This window comes from Panulirus ornatus, chromosome 16 (genome assembly GCF_036320965.1).
Source record: "Panulirus ornatus isolate Po-2019 chromosome 16, ASM3632096v1, whole genome shotgun sequence".
Taxonomy (NCBI): Eukaryota; Metazoa; Arthropoda; class Malacostraca; order Decapoda; family Palinuridae; genus Panulirus; species Panulirus ornatus.
In genome coordinates, this window is record NC_092239.1 from 8,083,951 (window position 1) to 8,104,778 (window position 20,828).

The following is a 20,828-nucleotide window of genomic DNA, read 5'->3' on the forward strand; positions in this document are numbered from 1 at the left end:
CCAGTTTCAAAATTCATAGGTTAAGTGTACTTTTGTAGTTACAGGACTACAAATATTCATCTTTACACACGTTTTAGTATAGAAATTAATGATTACCTTTAAGGCTTTACTTAGTAGTTTGACATTATGATGCTCAGTTCATTACTCGAAATCATCGTGTTCGATAAATCTGTAGCATTTTTAATGTCAGTTGACCATAGATATTTCCTGCCAACAGTTTTATTTTCTGACCAAGTAGACACAGCGTTGTTGGTGGTTGTGGCACAGTTGTAAAATCACGTCGGAATCGAATTTTGATGTTTCAGAAAGCTTGCCACGACCTTATAAAATCTCTTCGTTACAAATGTTTAACATGTATTGCGAAACATTTATACAATCTTCCTGTAGCATTTTTGGGACATCGTGGTTCCATCATACAACCTTCCTACTATTGCCACTCCTTTTGAAACTGCTGCATCACACTCCTCACGCACTGAACGTCCAGCCCATCGAGCCGCTTAGTGAATGGAGAGGCATTTGCGCAGGATTCGTTTGGGGGGCCGCCAAATTTACAACCAGTTCGCTTAGAATGTAGCTCTTCCCGGAAACCCGACAGTTCACTTAAAATGTTCATGTTATGCTTCACATCAAATGATGGTGTAAGTATCAGAAGTACCATTCGTAAATGAATTCATGATTTTAAGCTCTTTGGAAAAACCTAACAGTTTGAGGTTGTTATTTTCAAGCTGTCGCAATTTCTGATTGGTGCTGGTTTTGATCCTAACAGTGCAGCTGCTCTTGATCCTGGTGCTACTCCTTATGTTGCTTCTGATGGTGAACCTCTACCTTCAAAATATCCCAAACATTCAGAAGGGTGGGAGGCGCGTTTGGCATAGAATTATATGCAAGTGGTATATGGATGCCGACGTGTTATTGGGCTGCACTTGGGATATGAAGCATTTCATGGGATATACCGAAATAGTTTATGGGGCTCTGGTTTCTTTACATTATATATGAGAGGTAGAAACTGCAAGTGTTTAAAGGATGTTCGTTTGTACCCGACACTACATTGCAGATGCGGGAGAAGCATTTAGGTAGAAAGGAATGTAGAAAATATATTCAACTTAATAATTGTGGTTAGAAAAAATAATGGCACAACTACAAACTCTTGCGGTTTTGCAGCTTTAAGAACAATTGTAATATCCGTTATGAGAAGAGAACGTGCCAAGGCCACATCATACATTCATAAAACCAAAGACTTCAGGAATATATGATTTCCAACAGAAATGAATGATTCACGTCTCGATTTTATTCATCGCTGGAATTCATTTGAAATTATACTGTTACCTCTAAAAAGATCGAAATTTCCTTCAGCCAGTTCTGGTTTATTCTTATATATTTCATAACTGCTGCGTTCATGCGTCGCAGTAGACAAAGTTAAGGATTTCTTTTTTCAGCTATTGTCAAACTTCTTTTCCCTATCACTTTCTGGCTTTTTCGGAAATATTATCATCTCTTTAGGTAACCAATATCTTTCTGTTTCTAACCTTTCTTACTGATATGCCTCACTTTGTTGTCTGACTGCTCTATTGTCTGTAAGTCCCTTTTGTCTATGTTTGTGTGCCTCATTGTTTTATGTCTCAGACACCATCTGCCACCTTGTCATTTAACACATTCACCAGTCATACAGAATTTTCCATCTCTTCACCTCTTCCTTCCACATCTGCTCCCTTTGCCGTCTGCCTGTCTCACCAGACGCCAATTAATTGTCAGTCGCGGCTTATCTGTCAGTCTTTTTCATTTGTTCCTCATCTCGTTCTCTCTGTTTTCTGTTGTCTCCTCTCTTTCAAGTGAGCTCTTGATGCCTTTAATCGAACTCATTCTAGGGCGTCCTACTGGACGTTGTCCTTCTGGGATCCAATTCAGATACCTCATGTTTCTCATGTGTCTTCCATTCTCTGCACTGGCCATGCCACCTTAGCTTGTTCTTTTCATTTATTTCTGATACAGATGTAACGTGTAAATCCTCTCGTATCATGATGTTACTCATCCATTCTTATACCTTCTCTGATTAACCTCAGTGCACTCATATCGGCAGCCTGGCTCTGTGAACTTGTTTTGGTTGCGTGACCTCACATTTTGTCCATTACTCAAAACGTGTCTTGCAGTGTTGATATATATATATATATATATATATATATATATATATATATATATATATATATATATATATATATATATATATTGTTTTGCATGTCAGTGGTATATATTTTATCTTTTTGTAATGGTTGTAACATAATGAGATTTACATTGTATTTCGTCTTCCTTTTATATATATATATATATATATATATATATATATATATATATATATATATATATATATATATATATATATATAATTCAGATTTTTATCATTGCAGCGTAGGTTAAGCATACCAGTTTAAGGATCAAACTGGAGGAGCTGGTACCTCAAGATTCCTTTAGATTCTACTCTGTCAGGTATGTAGAGCTCAAGCCATTCCAGATGAGTATAACGGTTTTCCAAATAATTTCTAATTTCACCATTGATTGCTGGTCAGGTGGGCATATTGTAAGACTATCTCCCAGAGCAGTGTTTGCGTTTACTGTAGTTTAACTACGTCCACTGCTCACTCCGGGGATCTTTGAGTCTCCAAGTTTTGCAGCCATTTGACTCATAATATCTTCACTCTGCATGTCTTTGGTTTTATGTTTGGTGCACTTCCGTTTCGGTTCCTCCAATATTGCATAACTGTTCGACTGCTTGATCTTCTGACACGAAACAGTGTTCTTTTCACATCCACTGGCAGAAATTCCTTGGTTGCATTGCCTCTACTCAGGATGATTGCGATGGAGTCAAGACCCATTCTTTTTATCCTTTATCAATGGCCTGGAAAAAAAAAAAAGATTAAACCTGACACACGTTATTGATCGTCGTGACGAACCCCCCCCCCCCCCCCCCCCCCCCCAAACGCATTTGATTCACGACTCGGAACCCTCCCACTTCCATAGGTTCCTCTGACCGCAGTCTTATCTCTGTCACCTTTAAGTGGGCATGACCCTCCCCTATCCTCTCACCGAAATTTTTTTTGTATGTGCTTTACCAGTACTACTTCGTTGGCCGTAATGCCTCCAGCTGTGCTGTCCGTATAGCAGAGGTTGTCTTAGATGAAGTGTAGTCCAATGGCCCTTGAAATGAATCTTTACCCTCAATCATAGTTTGATTACTTTTGCTCTAATGCCTGGCGCATCAGGGGCAGACGGTCATATCTGTTCATGAAACTGTCCATCTCTGAATATCACTTTGCCTTTATCTCTGCTTAGAAGCCTGCAGAGGTGTTATTCATAGATTCAAAGTTGCTTTCATTTGAAGAACGTTTGCTCGTAACCTAAAACACGTCCAGCAACTACTCTCGCTCATCTTTTCCCTCCTCTCTTCCGACGTGATCAATATGTGGTTAACTCTCATGCTGCTCTTTTCACTATCTTATTTCCTCCAGCGGATAATTCCGTACTTGGTTTTGCTGCCCCATCTCCACACTCTTGAGCCAGTGGCCATCTCATATATTGTCCTCATGCAAGGTCTTCCAAGTACTCTCCCAGCTACAAGTGGGCAAGGAGTACAGTCCGGGTGGCGTACCTCCTCTTGTCCTAAAGGTGTGTGCCGCCGAACAAGCGGCAATCCTTTCTCGCTCATTTCGTCTGTAAAACCCAGACTTTCTCTTCTTCTTGGAAGCATACCTTGGTGCAGCCCATCCCTCCCTAAGAAAGGAGGTGATCGTTCTAACCCTCTCACTTATCACCCCATCACGACAGCTTTTCCTATCCAATGTTTTGAAATTCTCTTCAAGCTATTTTTTTTTTTTTCAAGTGATCACACAGAATTCCATTTTATTTTTTTTATTGTTTTTCAGATCACCAATGCTTACTTTTGCGTTGCAGCATCTGTCAGGGTTTGGCGTGCCTTTGCCCTTTTTTCTTTTTTTTTTTTTTTAAGCTTCTTCCTTTAGGCTTTTCCGTTACTCTTTCTTCGCATTATTACAGGAACCTGGTTCCCAAAAGCTGGGAGTGTTGTATAGTTGCCTCTCTCTCTCTCTCTCTCTCTCTCTCTCTCTCTCTCTCTCTCTCTCTCTCTCTCTCTCTCTCTCTCTCTCTCTCTCTCGTTAATGATCGTCTTTCTTCAGCTTCCTGCCCCTTTTCACGATTATGCCGGTGATTTCATCCTACGTGCTTTAACTCACTCTAAATACTCGCCGTTTCCCTCACGCTGTACGTACCTCACTTGGACCTGTGCTGCATCTCAAGAGCCAGGAAGCAGTAACCTGGTAAACTTCAGCTGTGAAGTGAATATTTCTAATATCCCCTTATATATCTTTCTACATCTTACTCATTTCTCTCCGCTGAATTTGAAAACGCTGCAATGAAACTCTAAAAAACAAACATTTCGGGCATAAACACATCCTCCTCTCAATCCTGGAAACCCCACTTGATAACTAAGCCAGCTTCTCAAAAGCTAATAGTGCTGTATAAGTGCCGTATATATTTTGTTTATGAGGAGCTGTTCTGCAGGGGTTTTATTTGTCACAGGAATTGAGTACTTTTCACATATTTTGGGTGGCTCTTTTTTCCTCCTCCCACCTTAGCCGGAGTGGAATCAAAAACCCTTCTCCCCTATTAACTTTCTCTAGCTTTTACCTCTCTTCAACCATTCCTCGTACGCTGCTTCCGTGAGCTGTCTGCGTGTGCCCCTGCCACTAAGACTTGGACCCGTAGCGCACACACTTGACTGCTCCTTCCCATAGATTTTCTGTGGAGACCAACCACACGAGGAGTGACTTATGATACACCTCCTTCTTTTCTCGAAGAGCAAAGCTGTGGAATTCTCTTCCTCCTCTCGTCTTTTTTTTTTTTTTTCCCCTACAACCTTTCCATTTTCAAGAGTCACTGTGCACTTTTTAAGTACCATTAAGAAGACTTTCAAATCTTTGTAAGCTGCTGGCATTCCCAGTTTCATTGTTTAGACTTCCAATCCTCCACCACCCTTACAATGAACCAGTGTTTCTTTACATCCATCTTAACCATCCTCTTTCTTAAGAGTCTGGTATCGCTGACTCTGTACCTCATAAAGAAACTGTCAACGTTATCCAGTTGTATTTAGGAACTTAAATGTTATTAGGTCACTCCTCTCCCTCTTCTCCTTTAAGGTGGACAGCTATGTAGCCTTCAACCTTTCACTGTAGCTGATCTCTCATACATCCGGTACCATCTTGGTTTGCTCTTCTCTGGGCCTTCGCATTAATATCTTTGTGTGCTTCTAAAGGTTTGGTGACCAGATCTGAAAGCCATGATCTGCTTCGGTTCTGTGTTGTGAATAGATTACCAAACTTAAATACAACCTTTAGATTTGTCAGCAGATTTCTCTCAACATTTCTCCTGATTGGAAACTCTGGCGACAGAAGAAGGGAAAGGTCGACTCTTAGCTCTCTTTCACACATCGATTCCCATAGCAGCTAGTAGCATATTGACCGCTCAGTGGCATTCATACTGGGACCTTCTTTCGCTGTGTCCTTTCCTCATTACCTTGCACGTATTTAGCTATAATGTCATCCTTCATCTGTCAGACCAACTTTGGAGTTTGTTTAGGTCCCCCCTCTGTAAGCTGATGCAATCGTTTTCATACCTTATTTATCTCTATGACTTCGATACCATCAGCAAACATGTGTAGGTTCTCGAATACCACACAAAAGGTCCTAGGTTCGAAACCTGGCTGTTGGAGGGTATTGCGTGTTCTATGAAAGCGCGGGTTCATACACTTATAGTTTTTTCTTGTCAAGTCAATTGAATAAAGACCTTACAACGCTGTATTATTTAAGGGTGTTAACAGGTTAACACTGCAGCCACCTGGGGAAACATCTTTGTTCGTGTCGATGTAGGCTGCAGTAATTATGGCATACGTCATGCTATTAGCTATTACAAAATAGGGTTTTATGGGTTTTTTTCTAATGTAACTCTCAGCTCAGGATGTATTGTTTCAAAACACGTAGAGTGGGTTAGAGTGGTGGAATACATGCTGTGTGCACAGTTTTATCGCCAATTTTTACTAGGGAGGGAGTACAGCACTCTCATGAACTTTATCACACTACTTTTTAAACTTCTTTCTGTAATCCTTATTCACAGTCTCATGATTCAGTGTGTGTAAATACGGTATCTCTTTTACAGTGTAAAGGGCCCCTTATCGTGAACCATCTCTACTACCGTTCGACTTTGTAGATTTCTGCATGCTGTTCACATTTATTTCCTCATTCAGCTTATTCCATTCATCAACCATTCTTAACATAAGAATACTTCTTTACTTTCATTTTTTTTCGTTGATTTAATTTTTATTGTTCTGTACCTGCATCATTCGAAGAACTGTACACTTATCTACATCAAGCTGATTCATAAAACGTAAAAGTTGTGATCAGATCGCCCTTTACTCTTCTCTCTTCAGTGTTGGGCAGATGTAATGGCTCTCGCTTTCCCTGTGACTCGCCTCTCTTAATTCCAGTACTTATTTTTCCCTCCTCTGGACTGTATCCATTGTCCTCTGTGCTTTAAGCGCGTTCAGCAGATCTGAGATGCATAGTTTAGTTTTGGCTCAATGGATAACGTAAACAGCTTACTGAGTATTTCCTTAAACATATACAACACCTGAATGCTATTCTTATATTTTCCAGTGAGCAATTTGTACTCTGAGTCTCCTAATGTAGAACCCTTGTAACAGGTTGGGGACAATGTCAAGTCACAAGCTTCTCTCACACATAGATTCTTGTAACTTATTTTCTGCTGGACGTTAATCATTTTGAGATCCTCTTGCACTGTGTCCCGTCCTCATTTCTTCACATTTGCATGGGTTGAACTTCAACCATGTATTAGACAAACTTTTTAGTTTACATAGGTCCTCTTGAAAACTGTGAGTGTCTGATGCCTCGTTCATTAATATTCCCGTCCATGGTTGCCTTTTTTGTATAAAAAAAAAAAAAATCCTTATGAGCCTCATCCCTTTAAATGTACTCTGCATAGTATAAGTTGCGTCTGTTTTGGCACTTCCCGTCCATGCCTTGTTAATTTTCAAGTGCTATGTTCAGCAGGTGCAAACCTTGGTGGAGTAACTTATAGATTTTTATAAGATACCATTTGCTAACGGAAAACCACGTACTTTGATAGAATATACTAACATCAGTTTCACTATTTCCCCTTTTGGACAAGACAAACCCACCCTATCTCTATAAGCTTTAGATAGTTATGTGAATAATTCGTGTATAATGGGAGAAGCAATTAATAAAAATATTTAGTGTTATATATCTAATTAAGATATATTACCTCAACCACAGGTAAACATAATATAAAATTTCTGTAGAGCACCCGAAGGCGCGAGCGGTGAGGCGCTCGGTCTCCCAGAGAATTATTGGAACCCTCAGTACACGATGTTATGGCGGTGTGTTAAGGTGTGCGCTGGATTCCCTGCGAAAATGTAGAAATACTGTGGTTTCTTATATGTTATCAAGGATAATAACTGGTTTTAGTAGTTCTCCTGAGAAGTGCATCCAACAACATGGCGTCAGAAAGGTATGATGTATTTCTTATACGGTGTGAATGAGTAATGTTTGTGATTTGAGTGAAAGATGATTCAGGCGGGGCAGTGTTTTCACGTTCAAACATTGAAGCGGCTGGCACTGTGTCACGACTCTGCATCCTGCACACCCATTGTGCGTCAGCCACCCTCGAGCATTGAAAAAACATAGTGGGACAACAGTTTAGATGTACATGCTATTAGGTGTTTCTAAGTATTTTACATTATCTTGCTGGACAGAAGGTAAGTTATTGTAAGCGGTGCAGGGATGAGGCTGGGTGAGAAAGTATGAGGGGATGGCTGGTGTGTGGTGTGGTCATTCTGCCTCACCAGAGGATTTTGTTGACAGGGTGAACCTTCACCACGCTTATCACCTAAGTGTCGCTCCGCACTGATTCACTGATGTTGGTTAAATATGTTACAGGTAAGACGAACTAATCGTACCGAAATTTAGGGGTTTGATTGTCATCAGTTGTAGAATTATAACCAGAATGTTTACAGAGGAAAGGCAAGTTACTCTCTCGGCCCTCTCGGTGATTTTGCTTATGTTGTAAATGAAGGAACGCAGCGCAATGTCCCGACAAAATGGCACTAGTGGCTAACATGGTTGCCCTTTACCATCCCGAAGTTCTCTCTGGTTCCATTTTATGTAAATACAGTTATTTGGTGTTCTTTCAGGTGTGCTTTGACTCATGAAGGTGCTTAATCAAGTAATCCGTCTTAGCTCGTTGTTATTGCGGCAGGTTATTTCAAAATGATATAGTATTTCTACTTCGATGATACGAGCCTGTTTTTTTTACACTTCATACACCCTCCTGTGTAGTACAATATATATATATATATATATATATATATATATATATATATATATATATATATATATATATATATATATTGTCCAAGGTGGGCCTTCATTGTCTTGGATTGTTTAGAGTTGCAACTAATGTGCCCCTCCCTTGTGTCTTGGGTAATTGATAAATTCTTGTGAGAAGAAACTGATATGTTTGAATCTCTAACAAAAGCAAAGCCATGGAAAACAGGGAAAGTAGCATAAATGTCAGAGGTCCACGCTACTCTGTCCACTCTCCTTGCCGGCGCCTTTGCTTCACTCCTGAATTTTGATCAGTATAAAAAAAAAAAAGTTTAGTAATTGATATGATTCTTCACAGAATTACGTCAGTCGTTTTGCTCGTATGAATGGAGCAAAACATTGGTTCTAAACATTAAAATGACATTTACAGCTTCGTGGCGGATGGCCGGCGAAATTGTTGGGTTAAGAAAAAAAAAAAAAAAAGATTCAATAACATTACACTGACTTGTCAGTCCATGTTGAAACAACAGTGGCTCCTATTAGGGATCAACTGATTACTTAGATACTTAGCTTACAGATAAGAATCATAATCTGCAACGTCAACCTTAGGTAGCGAGATACAAGGTCGTAGCTTGACTGTTTACCACGAGGGAGAACAGTCAATAACATACCTTGATATCGATATAACGCGCTCCCCGTTACGAACCGAGCGAAGCTCCGTTGAGCTACGGAAGTGAGATTAGAATGATTTACTGAATGCCTGTTTATTATATCGTACACGATCGTTTATTTTAACTGGGGAATACAGGCATGCCAATACAATTGATGTAATAAATCTTAAAGATTATGTAAGTTTTTGATTCTTTTGTCAGTAAGAACATAACTTGTTTTGCAATGGATGCTTCAGAGAGATTGGTTCGTACTTTTTGGATGCCTTGGTTCAGCCTTTTATCGCGCAATAATGTCCAGAAATTCTTTACTGCTGACATCGCTTTACTGAAACATCATAATTAGTGGGCTATGTACTATATGGTCTGGATATTTTCTTTTTTTAATGTTTTGTTACAAACGTGACAATTGGTAAGTTTCGAAACGTACTCTTTTCATCAGAAATTAGAATGGACAGAATCTCTCAAACAATGTTAACACAGTATGATGGTAACAAAAATTGAATATATTAGAATAATGATAATGTATAAAGTTAATAAGGCTTTACACAAGTCTTAATTAATTTGACAAAAGCGTGTGCAGTAGAATTCGACAAAGAAGTTAAAAACGAGAGTACAATAGAAATAGTGTACATGTAAATTAAAAGTATGATAAAAGAAGTATGTAAAATGACAGGTTAATCAAAGAAGTTAACTAGTTGATATTTCAATATCAGATCTGTGAAAGTAACATTTCTATGGGAAATATATCTTACTGAGCCTAACATCGTAAGCATAAAAATGCTTGGAAGAATCCTGACGGAGGTCCTTCCTCCGAGCACTCCTGCTCAGTACGGAAAACATGGATCCCGACCGAGTTAGCTGATTGATTTCCCTCGACTTTTTCCCACGAGTGATCCTTATTACCCAACAAAAATGGTTTACTGATTAAAGCACACGTTCGCTCTGAGCGACATTAAGTGTTCAGATATCCGTGATCTGGTATGTCTCGTTTTTTTTTTTTATTAATAAGATGCCTGTTAATTTTTCGGAACAACTTGAATTCTAAGTTGAGTATTGATACTAATCCTTGGTCTTAAATGCCACATTAGTTTACCCATTGATTTTTCCATGTGTCCCAAGTAGTGGCTTTGTCTTTTAACCTCCGAGTGACGATTTTCAAATCTTCCGTATTACAGACTACTGTAAAAAAAATTGGTATTTTATATATATATATATATATATATATATATATATATATATATATATATAGATAGATAGATAGATAGATAGATATAGGGACGCACAGTTATTAATTAATGGCAGTTGATGATGAATGAGATGAAATAACTGCCTATCTTACGGTGGGGTTGGGGGAGAGAGAGGAGAGTGAAAAAAAATTGCCTTTCAAGACTTGGTGATCAGTTGATCACTTTATAATGTCCACTGTTCAATTTAATGCTCCAAGTAAATGTACTTGATATTCATCAAGATTCCACTTTTTTCTAGAATACCATTTTTGTTTAAAGATATATAGACAGGTTTATAAAATTGGGTATGGCAGACAACATATACAGTGTATAGAGAAAACTTGCGTGGAGGCACTAGTAAAGAACCCGAATGTGGGATGGTTTTGAATAACTTATCACAGAAAGTCACTTCGGCAAGTATTTTTCTCATATTTCCATCAGTAACTTACCACATCTAAAATGCCCATAACTAGCTTTATTTTTTTTTTCATCACTGGGACTTAACGATTAAACAAGATTCCACAGAATTTCTTTCCAAAACATGGTCTGTATGCTTATTGGAAGTTTCTCCATGTCGTAAGAAGGTTAAAAGCTCTTTTATGTTGGAATAAGGCACTATTGTGCTGACCATTTCTGACATTGTTTTTGGTTAATCCATATTCACAGTTTATTTTCTGTCCGATCAACATAAAACGTTTCCATAAAACCTATCACAAGCCTTACAATGAATTTTATATACGCGACCAGTCTTATTTAGGTTTTGGACGTTTTAGATGTCAGTTAATGATAGATGTGATCTGTGAAAAATACTTTCCCCAGTGATTCAGGTTTACAGTGGGAGAATATAACAGGCCAGTCAATATACCATATAGGAACACGTGAACTTGGTAAAGCAATGAACTGAAATTTCCACAACTAGGAAACAAAAGTATTAACTCAGCGCAGGGTACAAAAAATGCTTCACTTATAGATACTGGTTTCGTTGGGAATTATATATATTGATATATATATATATATATAGCTGTGGTTTCGGTGCATTATTACATGACAGCTAGAGACTGAGTGTGAACGAATGGGGCCTTTGTTTTTTCCTAGCGCTACCTCGCTCACATGAGGGGGGAGGGGGTTGTTATTCCATGTGTGGCGAGGTGGCGATGGGAATGAATAAAGGCAGACTAAGAATTATGTACATGTGTATATATGTATATGTCTGTGTTTGTATATATATGTATACATTGAGTTGTATAGGTATGTATATTTGCGTGTGTGGACGTGTATGTATATACATGTGTATGTGGGTGGGTTTGGCCATTCTTTCGTCTGTTTTCTTGCGCTACCTCGCTAACGCGGGAGACAGCGACAAAGCAAAATGAATAAATATATATATATATGATGTTGATATCTTTGATTAATCACGTCTTATTTTTGATTCAGGGAAATCAAGTCTCAGACAGGCCCCCTGAGAACATCACTGTGGGGAGAGTAGCTTGCCTCATGCACACCCCATTTCTCACCAGGTGATTTTGGAGCTCTTTTCATCTGATTGACAGTAATGTACTCAGTGCTGTTCTCTGAACACCTCTAGACTTCGTGGGGTGACCTTCAGCATCAGTTATCTTCGAATGGATAATGCAGATTTCCATTACACTTTGTTAATGTTTCATTTATTGATGTTCGTGGGGGAAATTTCGGGATGGAACAGACTGACCACCCTTCCCTCGATTAGCCTGTTGGAATGGGGGTCTTATGTATTCAGTATACAATAAATTTGATAAAAATTATGTATTTTTAATTACTGTAACCCCATTAGTCCTTGGAAGATATAGCATACAGTATACCTATGTTTGAATGATTTGCGCGATAATAGTGTACCTGAAATATGCCTGAAGAACAGGTTGGGTTGAGTCCAAGCTCCTGAAGTGGGTCATTGGATGACTAAGCTGGTGGAAGCTGTGGCTCGCAGTCCGGCATAACCAACTCAGCCTGGCTGGTTTGGTACGTTTTGTAAATCCTTATCCAGGACCTTAAATTTATCTGTGCATCTTAATATTTCTGATGGCTGCAGGCAGTGGTCTTCTATTATTGATCTTTAAGGTGCTTATTGCATCTTTTCCATTTTAGGGTCGTTGTTGTATAAAGTTTTCTAATCATCATGTGCAGGAGGGGATTATCATTGAATGAAGGATTGGGCCCATGCCTTCTAAAGGTTTCCAAGTGTAGAGTGTCATGATATTCCTCTCCCATCGTAGCAGTTACTGGAAATAGCCTGATTTATATGTTGTACATCCATCTTCCAGCGTGTCCAGTAATTACCATATTTTGTAGTTTATGAACTATGACTGCTTGGTCACAGTTTCGGACTTGATAGAATATGCCTCAGGATTTATTTTTTTTTATTTTCACATAGGATATGTAGTGCTCATACTAGCAGTGCTTTGCATTTCTTTAGAATGTCAGCAATAACTATACTACTGATGCTACATTCAAAGCTTTGATGAGTGTATTGATATAAAAAACTTATTTTAAAGGGTTGTGGATGACAGTGTTTCAGTGAAAAGCAAACACCAGGGTGTGTCAACATTGCTTTGTAACGGAACCGATTCCATTGATTGCAGTCAGGCACTTATCCAGGATTTATTCAAGGTGAGGAGGAAGCAAATCACAAACTCGCTAAAGATGAATATGAAGAGTTTGAAGCGAGTGATAGGTAATAACATTATTTTTCTGATATATGCAGAATAGTCAGACGTTTCATACTTTGGCTGTTGCTTGTGGTCACTTCAAGCATCAATGAATTTTAAAGAATTCAGCACTATATATGTTATTTTGATGTTACATTAATTAACTGATGTGGGATAGGTTTTCAAAACAAAGTAATTTGCACACAAGTAATTTTATGAGACATAAGCAACCATTTTTAGATAAATTGAAACGATGTTTGATGACATCAATAGTAGCAGCAACCAAGGGAGTTTTATTCACTTAAATAGCTGGGTTTTTTTTATATAGTTTTTTCTTTATAGACATATCAGTACTTTAGAGAGTTGATGAAATGGACATGGTTGTTCTATTGGTCACTGATATTTTAGAGAGACTGTATAACAAACTCAGTGCGGTTGAGATTTACACAGACTTCGCAAAAGCCTATCATAACATAACCGTGGTGTCATAGCACTTAAAATGCACATGGGAATAACTGGTAGGCTTGGAAGATGGGATGGATACTCAACACTGATGTAAATCAGGCCCCATATGCAGTGCCTCAAAGGAGCTGCACTCTTACCCCCATGTGCTCCTATTTTCATATCTGACAATGACGTAAACGTGCCTCATAGTTTCCTTTGCAAGCGATGCTGGAATAAGTATGAAAATCTCATCCATAGAAGACACTTAGAAACTACAAACTTACATAAATGAAGACTTCCAATGGGCCACTGAGAACATCATACTTTTCAAAGATAAATTCCAACTACTCCAGTATGGTGGGGGAGTTAAAGAAGCTGATAGCAGTGCAGAGTATTGCGTGAGCACAGACACCATCATATCAAGAATGAACAGTTTGAAACACCACAAACTCAGTGACTGACAAACTTCAGCAAACAAAACAAGGCAGTAGGTGCCTGTTCCATGATGATGGTAGCATGGATGGTGCAGATCCTCAAAAGATGGTTAAAAGTACAATATAATGATGCTCTTCAAGGCACCAGTGTCCTCATGAACAGAATACTGATGTTGGATTAGTTTATGGTCCCTATCACAGACACCAGAGGGTAGGCAAGAGAGACTCTGATCAGTTAGCAAAGTTTATAATGAATAAATTAGATCACAGTGCGAGATTTTAGCAAAATGGTATCTTAAGTGGGGAGAATCCCTTTCGATTATTATCGGGTATGGGTTATTTATGAAACCAGTTCGCAACGAGAACATAACGAGATTTACACGTAGCTATAAAATAAGGATCTTGTTCGTAATGTTGAAGTTGGAGAAATGTTTGGTGCAACTGATCAGCTACAAATCATTTCTAAGGGAACGTTTAACGTTGTATATATATAATGCTGGTCAGCATGGAAGTTGCAAAACTAATACCAGGTTTTAGACTTGCAAATTTCAGTAATCTTCGCGTTGCACTTTGATAGGCAAATCTGGGGTGATAACGTTAATGAAAAATGATATGAATGTAACAGCTTTCAAAAGCTGAAGTAAAACTAACGAAGCATAGTAGATGGCCTTATTCCAAAACGAGGCCAAATGATGAAGGATGACATATAAAAAGTGATTTTCGTGTAAGAAAGTAGCACACGAGAAACTCGCGAGAGACCAGCAACCGACATGATTAATCAAATTATGTAAATATGCGTTGAAGAACTAAGAGATTTATACGTCTGAGTAAACGTCATTACGAAGCTTATGTTGCTGAACATTTCAAACAGAAAGTTCAGTTAGAAGCAAGAGAGCCATCACACATCAACTGGTTCAGTAATTATGGAAAATAACTTGTTTGAAGATAACAAAGCCAATGCAAAGATTTTCAGTGAGTTTTGTATCTGTATTTATAGTTGAAGATAAAGATTTTGCCCCAGATGCTCCGTTAATAAGAGGGGAAACTGTTGTACAGCAGACATAAGATGTTTATATCTTGTTCGCACTGAATGGAATGAAAGTAAATAAGATGACAGGCCCGGTGTTGCTTTTGTTGTTATTGGTGTGGTAAGTGAATGTCATATGTGTTGCCCAAAATGGACGGTGTTTAGCGTAAAAGGAGAGATTATCCATTCAAGGTGACTGGAAGGTGTGAGCTGGATTCATGTCTGTCTGAGATTAAAAGGTTATTAGAGACTTCTGTGGATATGCGAACATTCTGTTCTGGGTAAGCTATTGTATGTGTTTATACAGTTACTTCAACGACTTCAAGTAGGCGGAGTCCGGTAACACCGCGAATTTGTGTGTATGTTTGTGTGTGTGTGTGTGTGTGTGTGTGTGTGTGTGTGTGTGTGTGTGTGTATACAAGGCGAATGGGAGATTTTGCTTTAGTTTGTATGTGGTAGGTGGATTTAGTGTAGTAAGTTGATATAGCATGGTAGGAAGATGTGGGTTTGTTGATGCAGTTGGTCTGAATCTATTTCGTGCAAACATTTGTTTATGTTTACAGTTGTTTATTGTGTTTACCCCGGGCCACTGTGTTTACGGGTGTGTGTGCGTGTGTGTGTGTGTGTGTGTGTGTGTGTGTGTGTCTGCATTCCCTCATACCACATGGTGTTCGCAAATTTGTTAAACTTAGTATGATGGATGTCGAAGTCTGTTTTACTTAGTTGTTTTTTTTATTAGCTCTTGTGATGATGTAATGTGCAGTGATGAAGGGACGGTATTTTGCAGCGCCAGCTTACATCAGTATAGGTTAACAAATTCCACTTCCCCATACAAGGGCAGGGTACGAGGTGGGGATGGTAAGGCGAGCTTTGGGATGAAGGTCGTCCCTTTTGCCAGGGGCCCGTGTAAACCCGCTAGTACAGAGAAGAGTGTGAACCCTTGCCGGCAGGCCCGTATGAAACCTAGTCGAGAGGTTCGTGTGAGACGTAGTCTAGAGGCCCGGGTGCGACGTAGTTCAGAGGGGGTCCCACATGAGACGTAGTTCAAAGGCCCGTGTGAAACCTAGAACAAAGGCCTGTGTGAAGCCTAATACAGAGACCCCGTGTGAGACGTAGTATAGAGGCCCGTGTAAGGTGTAATCCGCTGCCCGTGTGAGGCTTACCCCCATGGGTAGGTTTAGATCTCCAAAGTCAACTCCACGTAGGTTCTGAAGCGTGGTAGAGGTCCGTGTGAAGCCAAGTCAAAGAGTATTTCATTAGCGTCAGAAGTGGAGAATGATTGGCTGGTAAACCGGTGCCCTTAGCTGGAATAACCTGGCCATAACGGCGTTGTTGATGTATGACGGGGACTTGAGGCTCGTTAACCTGACGCGATCTCTCTTTTCTTCCGCCAACTTCCTTGTCATCATCACCCAGTACTGACTCCTGGTGGCCATACTTGGCACTAGTGGGTTTTTTCAAGCCAAGCGATGTGGGTATCATGACTTCGGCTTTACCTGCCGTACATGGGTGTTATAGTGGTTTATATAAGATGGTTTTGTGTCAGCAGGTTGCTGAGGATTCGTCTCTTATTTTGTTGTTAACAGGGTTGTCGTGTTGTGTTGTTATATATGTTCGTGTTTGATGTGTTGCGTGAGGTGGTGATGTTGTATATGTTTGTGGGCTGAATTCCCCTGAGCAGCGCACGTGTGGACGAGACGGAAAGAGATGACAGCTACATGGGTCAAAGGAGTGAGACTAAACGGCCGCAGAAGTGCTGGATCATTGCGCATCCGGCACCGACCCTCGCGATCCTTAGGCGGGTAGTACAGTCCCGATCTCTGGCTGCCATCCGCTTTGTTATCCCATTCCTACAATTTTTTTTTTCATTGCCTTTTTTTTTTGTTCTTCAGATAACGTCTTTATGGTCGATCATGTCTCCCGTCATCTTTCTTTCCCGTGTACTCTCGTACTGAGAGAGAGAGAGAGAGAGAGAGAGAGAGAGAGAGAGAGAGAGAGAGAGAGAGAGAGAGAGAGAGAGAGAGAGAGAGCTTTTCTTCCACGTGAACATTACCATTTGTCATGCGAGAATGCTGGTTAACAAAGTCTCTTCCTTTGTCTTAAAGCTTGAGCCACCTGCCCTGCTTCAGTGTGTGTGTGTGTGTGTGTGTGTGTGTGTGTGTGAAATTTATGTGTGCTATATTTGGCCTGGCGGTCCCTTGTTCTGGCCGTATTGCGTTACTGTGATCGCGCGAAATGAGAGTTGCAGATTTATTTCTGTGTATCGCCAATTGACGGATGTTTTCTAATTTCCGTCATGGTGTTAGTGGGTGAACGTCAGTAGGTGCGTGGCTGTAGATCTGCAGCGTCCTGGGCCGCGTAGGGGCTGTCACTCACAAAGAGGATGTTAAGCGTCGCATTTTTTTAGGTAGCCTCCCCTCCCTGCGCCTCGCTACGCTTCATTTTATTCACTTATCTATTTACTATACGCGTTCTCCTTGGTTTCATGTAATGGCCTATATATTGACAGTATCAAACTGTTACAGGGAAAGTAAAGTTATGATTTAAGTCTCTCCCCTTACTCGTCTCTCTTCCATGTAGGACAAACTAATGGCCCCTAATTTCTCGTTGTAACTCAGCTTTTTTTAGTCGTCCTCCCCATCCCCAAGACCTTCAATATTAGAGCATTTCGGCCTCTGTAACTAAGGAGACCAAACTAGATGTTCGTTCTAGTTTTTTGCCCAATGAATGACGGTGAACGGTTAGCTGAATATTTCTTTATCCATGTACTTAGTGGCATTTCTAGTATTTGCCAGTAGACAGCTTGTCGATTGTACTGTTCACCGAAGGTGGAGCTGTGTGTGTGTGTGTGTGTGTGTGTGTGTGTGTGTGTGTGTTTTCGCGCGCTTGTTGCGTGTTTTGCTGTCTGTTTGTGGGTTAATTTTCTTATTTACACTGGCTTACTTTCGTGACAATTACCTTGGTTATTGTGTCGTACACTGTGTTACATTCGGGAGGAAAATCATGATATACATATAAACTGTTTATGGAAAAAAAGTTTTCGACTAAGTGGTGTACCGCTTAGCGTCGCCAACAGCGACGCATTCATCGGCCACTTGGGGTCGAGCGCTTAGGTTCGAATCCTGGTTGCCGTAGGCTGTCCTCAGTCAACCCAGCTGTTCATCTTCCCTTACGAGTTGGTCGCCAAGATGGATACCTGTCATAGGCTAGGATATTCATATGTATATAATGTGTGTGTGTGTGTGTGTGTGTGTGTGTGTGTGTGTGTGTATAGTGTTAGTGAGATGGGCTTGACAGAGAGGACAGTTACCCCTGTCGCCTCTGCTAACATAAAAAAAAAAGATCATTGGATAAATCCACATTCCAATGATGGATGCTGAGTCAAGGTTAGAGATATTATGAAGTGTGTGTGTGTGTGGGAGACCGGGTTTGTTATATAATGGGGGTGAACATATCATGGTACACCGGTATAAAGACATTCCTGGGTAAAGTGCGTTGTAATGCACCCTCTTAGCCTGGACCTGGAACCACGCCGGCGTTTCAGCCAACGTTTTGTGACGCCTTCTTTCCACTCGCCACAATATTTTTGATATTAGTTTTCAATTTTATATATATATATATATATATATATATATATATATATATATATATATATATATATATATATATATATATCAGGACGACGATGCGACCCTTGGGTACGATTGAAAGGGAGAGAATAATTTCTTGACAGTTATACAGAGTATAGACCATATGCAAGTGAGGTGAATGAGGAGTTAAACATAAACCAGCATAGTGGAGGTCAGAAATATACCCCAGGATTAGACCAAGAGAAGAAAGACAGTGAGGCGAGAGAAGCGTTGAAAGTAGTGTAGCGGACGTACGCACGGAAAGCAGAGAGCGAGGCGAGGTAGTATACAACGAAAAAAAAGCGAAAAAACAGAGGAAAGCACTCAAGCTCAGAGCATGTAAGTACTTTGAATTAGGGACATGCAGATTTGGCAGGTCTGGTCGATCGAACAAAGGATAAACTCAAACCTAGCCAACAGAAGCCAGGTAAGACGAACACTGAAATATTCATTTATTAAGGTATATAATTCTGGGAACACACAACGAAGACGACAGGGGAGAACTGCCCTTAGCAAAAGAAATGGCCCTCACTATCGCGTACAAGACGATGAAAGATTGGAGAACTTGTTTCCAAAACACAACAGGGATTCCACCACACCACCAGCTGGGACAGGGGAAACCTAACGGAAAAGTTTATGGAAAATCCACCGAATGTTTCAGCAACAAGAAAGGTAACGTCTTTCATATTCGCCAGCATACTGGAACTTAAATCTCACATAGTTGATAGAACCGTATTTATAAATGGTTCACTGGCTGAGGCCAATACATTGTTTGCTGTCTTCACGGACGCTCACACGAACGATTACATGGACAGTGAGGTTTGTATCCTGACTTACAGACAACAAATGTGTTAAGAATACTGAGGACATGCAGAGGAGTTGGGTTGTTGGGAGAGAGATTCCCTTGAGGCTTCTAAGGTAAAGGAACTGCTTAGACAATGTGACAAGCACCCAAGCACCCTGTTAGTCAGCAGATAGCAGAACCAACCCGAGAAAAAGTAAATACTATGCTGTATTTGGTCTATACAAATAACGTGTGTACACCATACCGTACTCATATGATGACAGGAGTACAGACAAGCATGGATGTTAAACCACCACAACATAACATAACGCTCGACAGTGGAGGTGGATTTAACGATTTCATCGTCAGTGGTAATCGTATGGAAAGGGAAGTAAAGTGAGGTGTCAGCGATAGTGGGAACCACTGCTGAGTGGCAAACATGGGTGTGTGAAATGTTTGCCTTTGGAAGCACTCCAAACAAAACCTTTGACTTAAAACACCAGTGAGAAAGAAATGCAAAGACGTCCACACTGGGACGTGAAGGACGATTTACCTGTGGGAAGCGAAAACAAGATGTGGACCTGAGGAAAAAACCATGGGCTATTCAACAAAGGAAAAACCAAACTGTTTTAAAACATTTTGAACTATCAAAGAGGCAGAGGAAAAAAAAAACACAATGTTTCTCGTATTCAAAACACTAATCAAGGATCCCAAACGCCATTCATCTGCAAAGAAATGATGATGGCTTGTGGGCTAGGGGCTTCCAGCAGATTGGCCAGCCAACGACACAACTCGGGAACTTGGTTAGACTCTGGCCGAGCTGTGGGTGACAGAAGACCGATAAAGCTAGGCTTATACGCAAGTGATGCCGAGATGAGTGAGACGTCGATGAAATGACACGAATTGTTGTTTGTGGATTTTCCGATGTTGTTTGACAAATTTCGGAGAAGACCAGCCAGACAGTGGTTGTTATGGAAGCTAGCTGGCAAAGGCCTTCAACAGCCAAACTGGCAGAAGAGCAACACGACATCTTGGTCCTAGAACGAACTGAAGTTGGGGGTAGAAGTCCACCTGAAACACACAGTGAGGCATGTTTACAGTTAAAAGTTCGAGGACGACCTGTTAGAGCAAGACCTACGACTCCTCCATAAGGTTCTAGACTTAAGCTCTTGTTGGGGTAGATCTCTAAAAGACCATCGTAAGGTGTAGGTTAAAGTAAGGCCAAACCCTTGGGGGTCAGGTCAGAGATCACGCCTTCATACCTCAAAGGTCCAGCAGCAACAAGTCTTGCTCCAAGGGTTGTATCGTCATGCTCAAGGTTGGTGCGTCGTGCCCGAGGGGTGTTAACAGTAGTGTTTACTCTATGATAGTGTGGTTTCCACGGGGTGTTGGTGCAGCTGATGCCAGCAGTCGTTGGACGCGCGCACCTCCTCCTCACCTCGTGCATCAAGGCTGTATTGTGAAGTCGTTTGTAGCTTTTAACATTCAGGTTGAGTTAACTGGAAGTTC

At 40.3% G+C, this 20,828-nt stretch overlaps 1 protein-coding gene across 6 annotated transcripts in view; it reads left to right on the forward strand.

Moving 5' to 3' along the window:
• Positions 1-7,444: 7,444 nt before the first annotated feature.
• RhoGAP93B (MyTH4 and RhoGAP_KIAA1688 domain-containing protein RhoGAP93B) overlaps positions 7,445-20,828 on the forward strand; it is a 326,788-nt gene continuing 313,404 nt past the window's right edge. For 5 of the 6 annotated variants that reach the window (XM_071671206.1, XM_071671209.1, XM_071671207.1 and 2 more), the window contains exon 1: positions 7,445-7,607. In XM_071671206.1, the coding sequence (XP_071527307.1) occupies positions 7,595-7,607 (13 nt within the window). In that variant the 5' untranslated portion in view covers positions 7,445-7,594. Of the gene's footprint in view, positions 7,609-20,828 lie in introns of all 6 variants that reach the window. The other variant, XM_071671208.1, reaches the window with a different exon arrangement.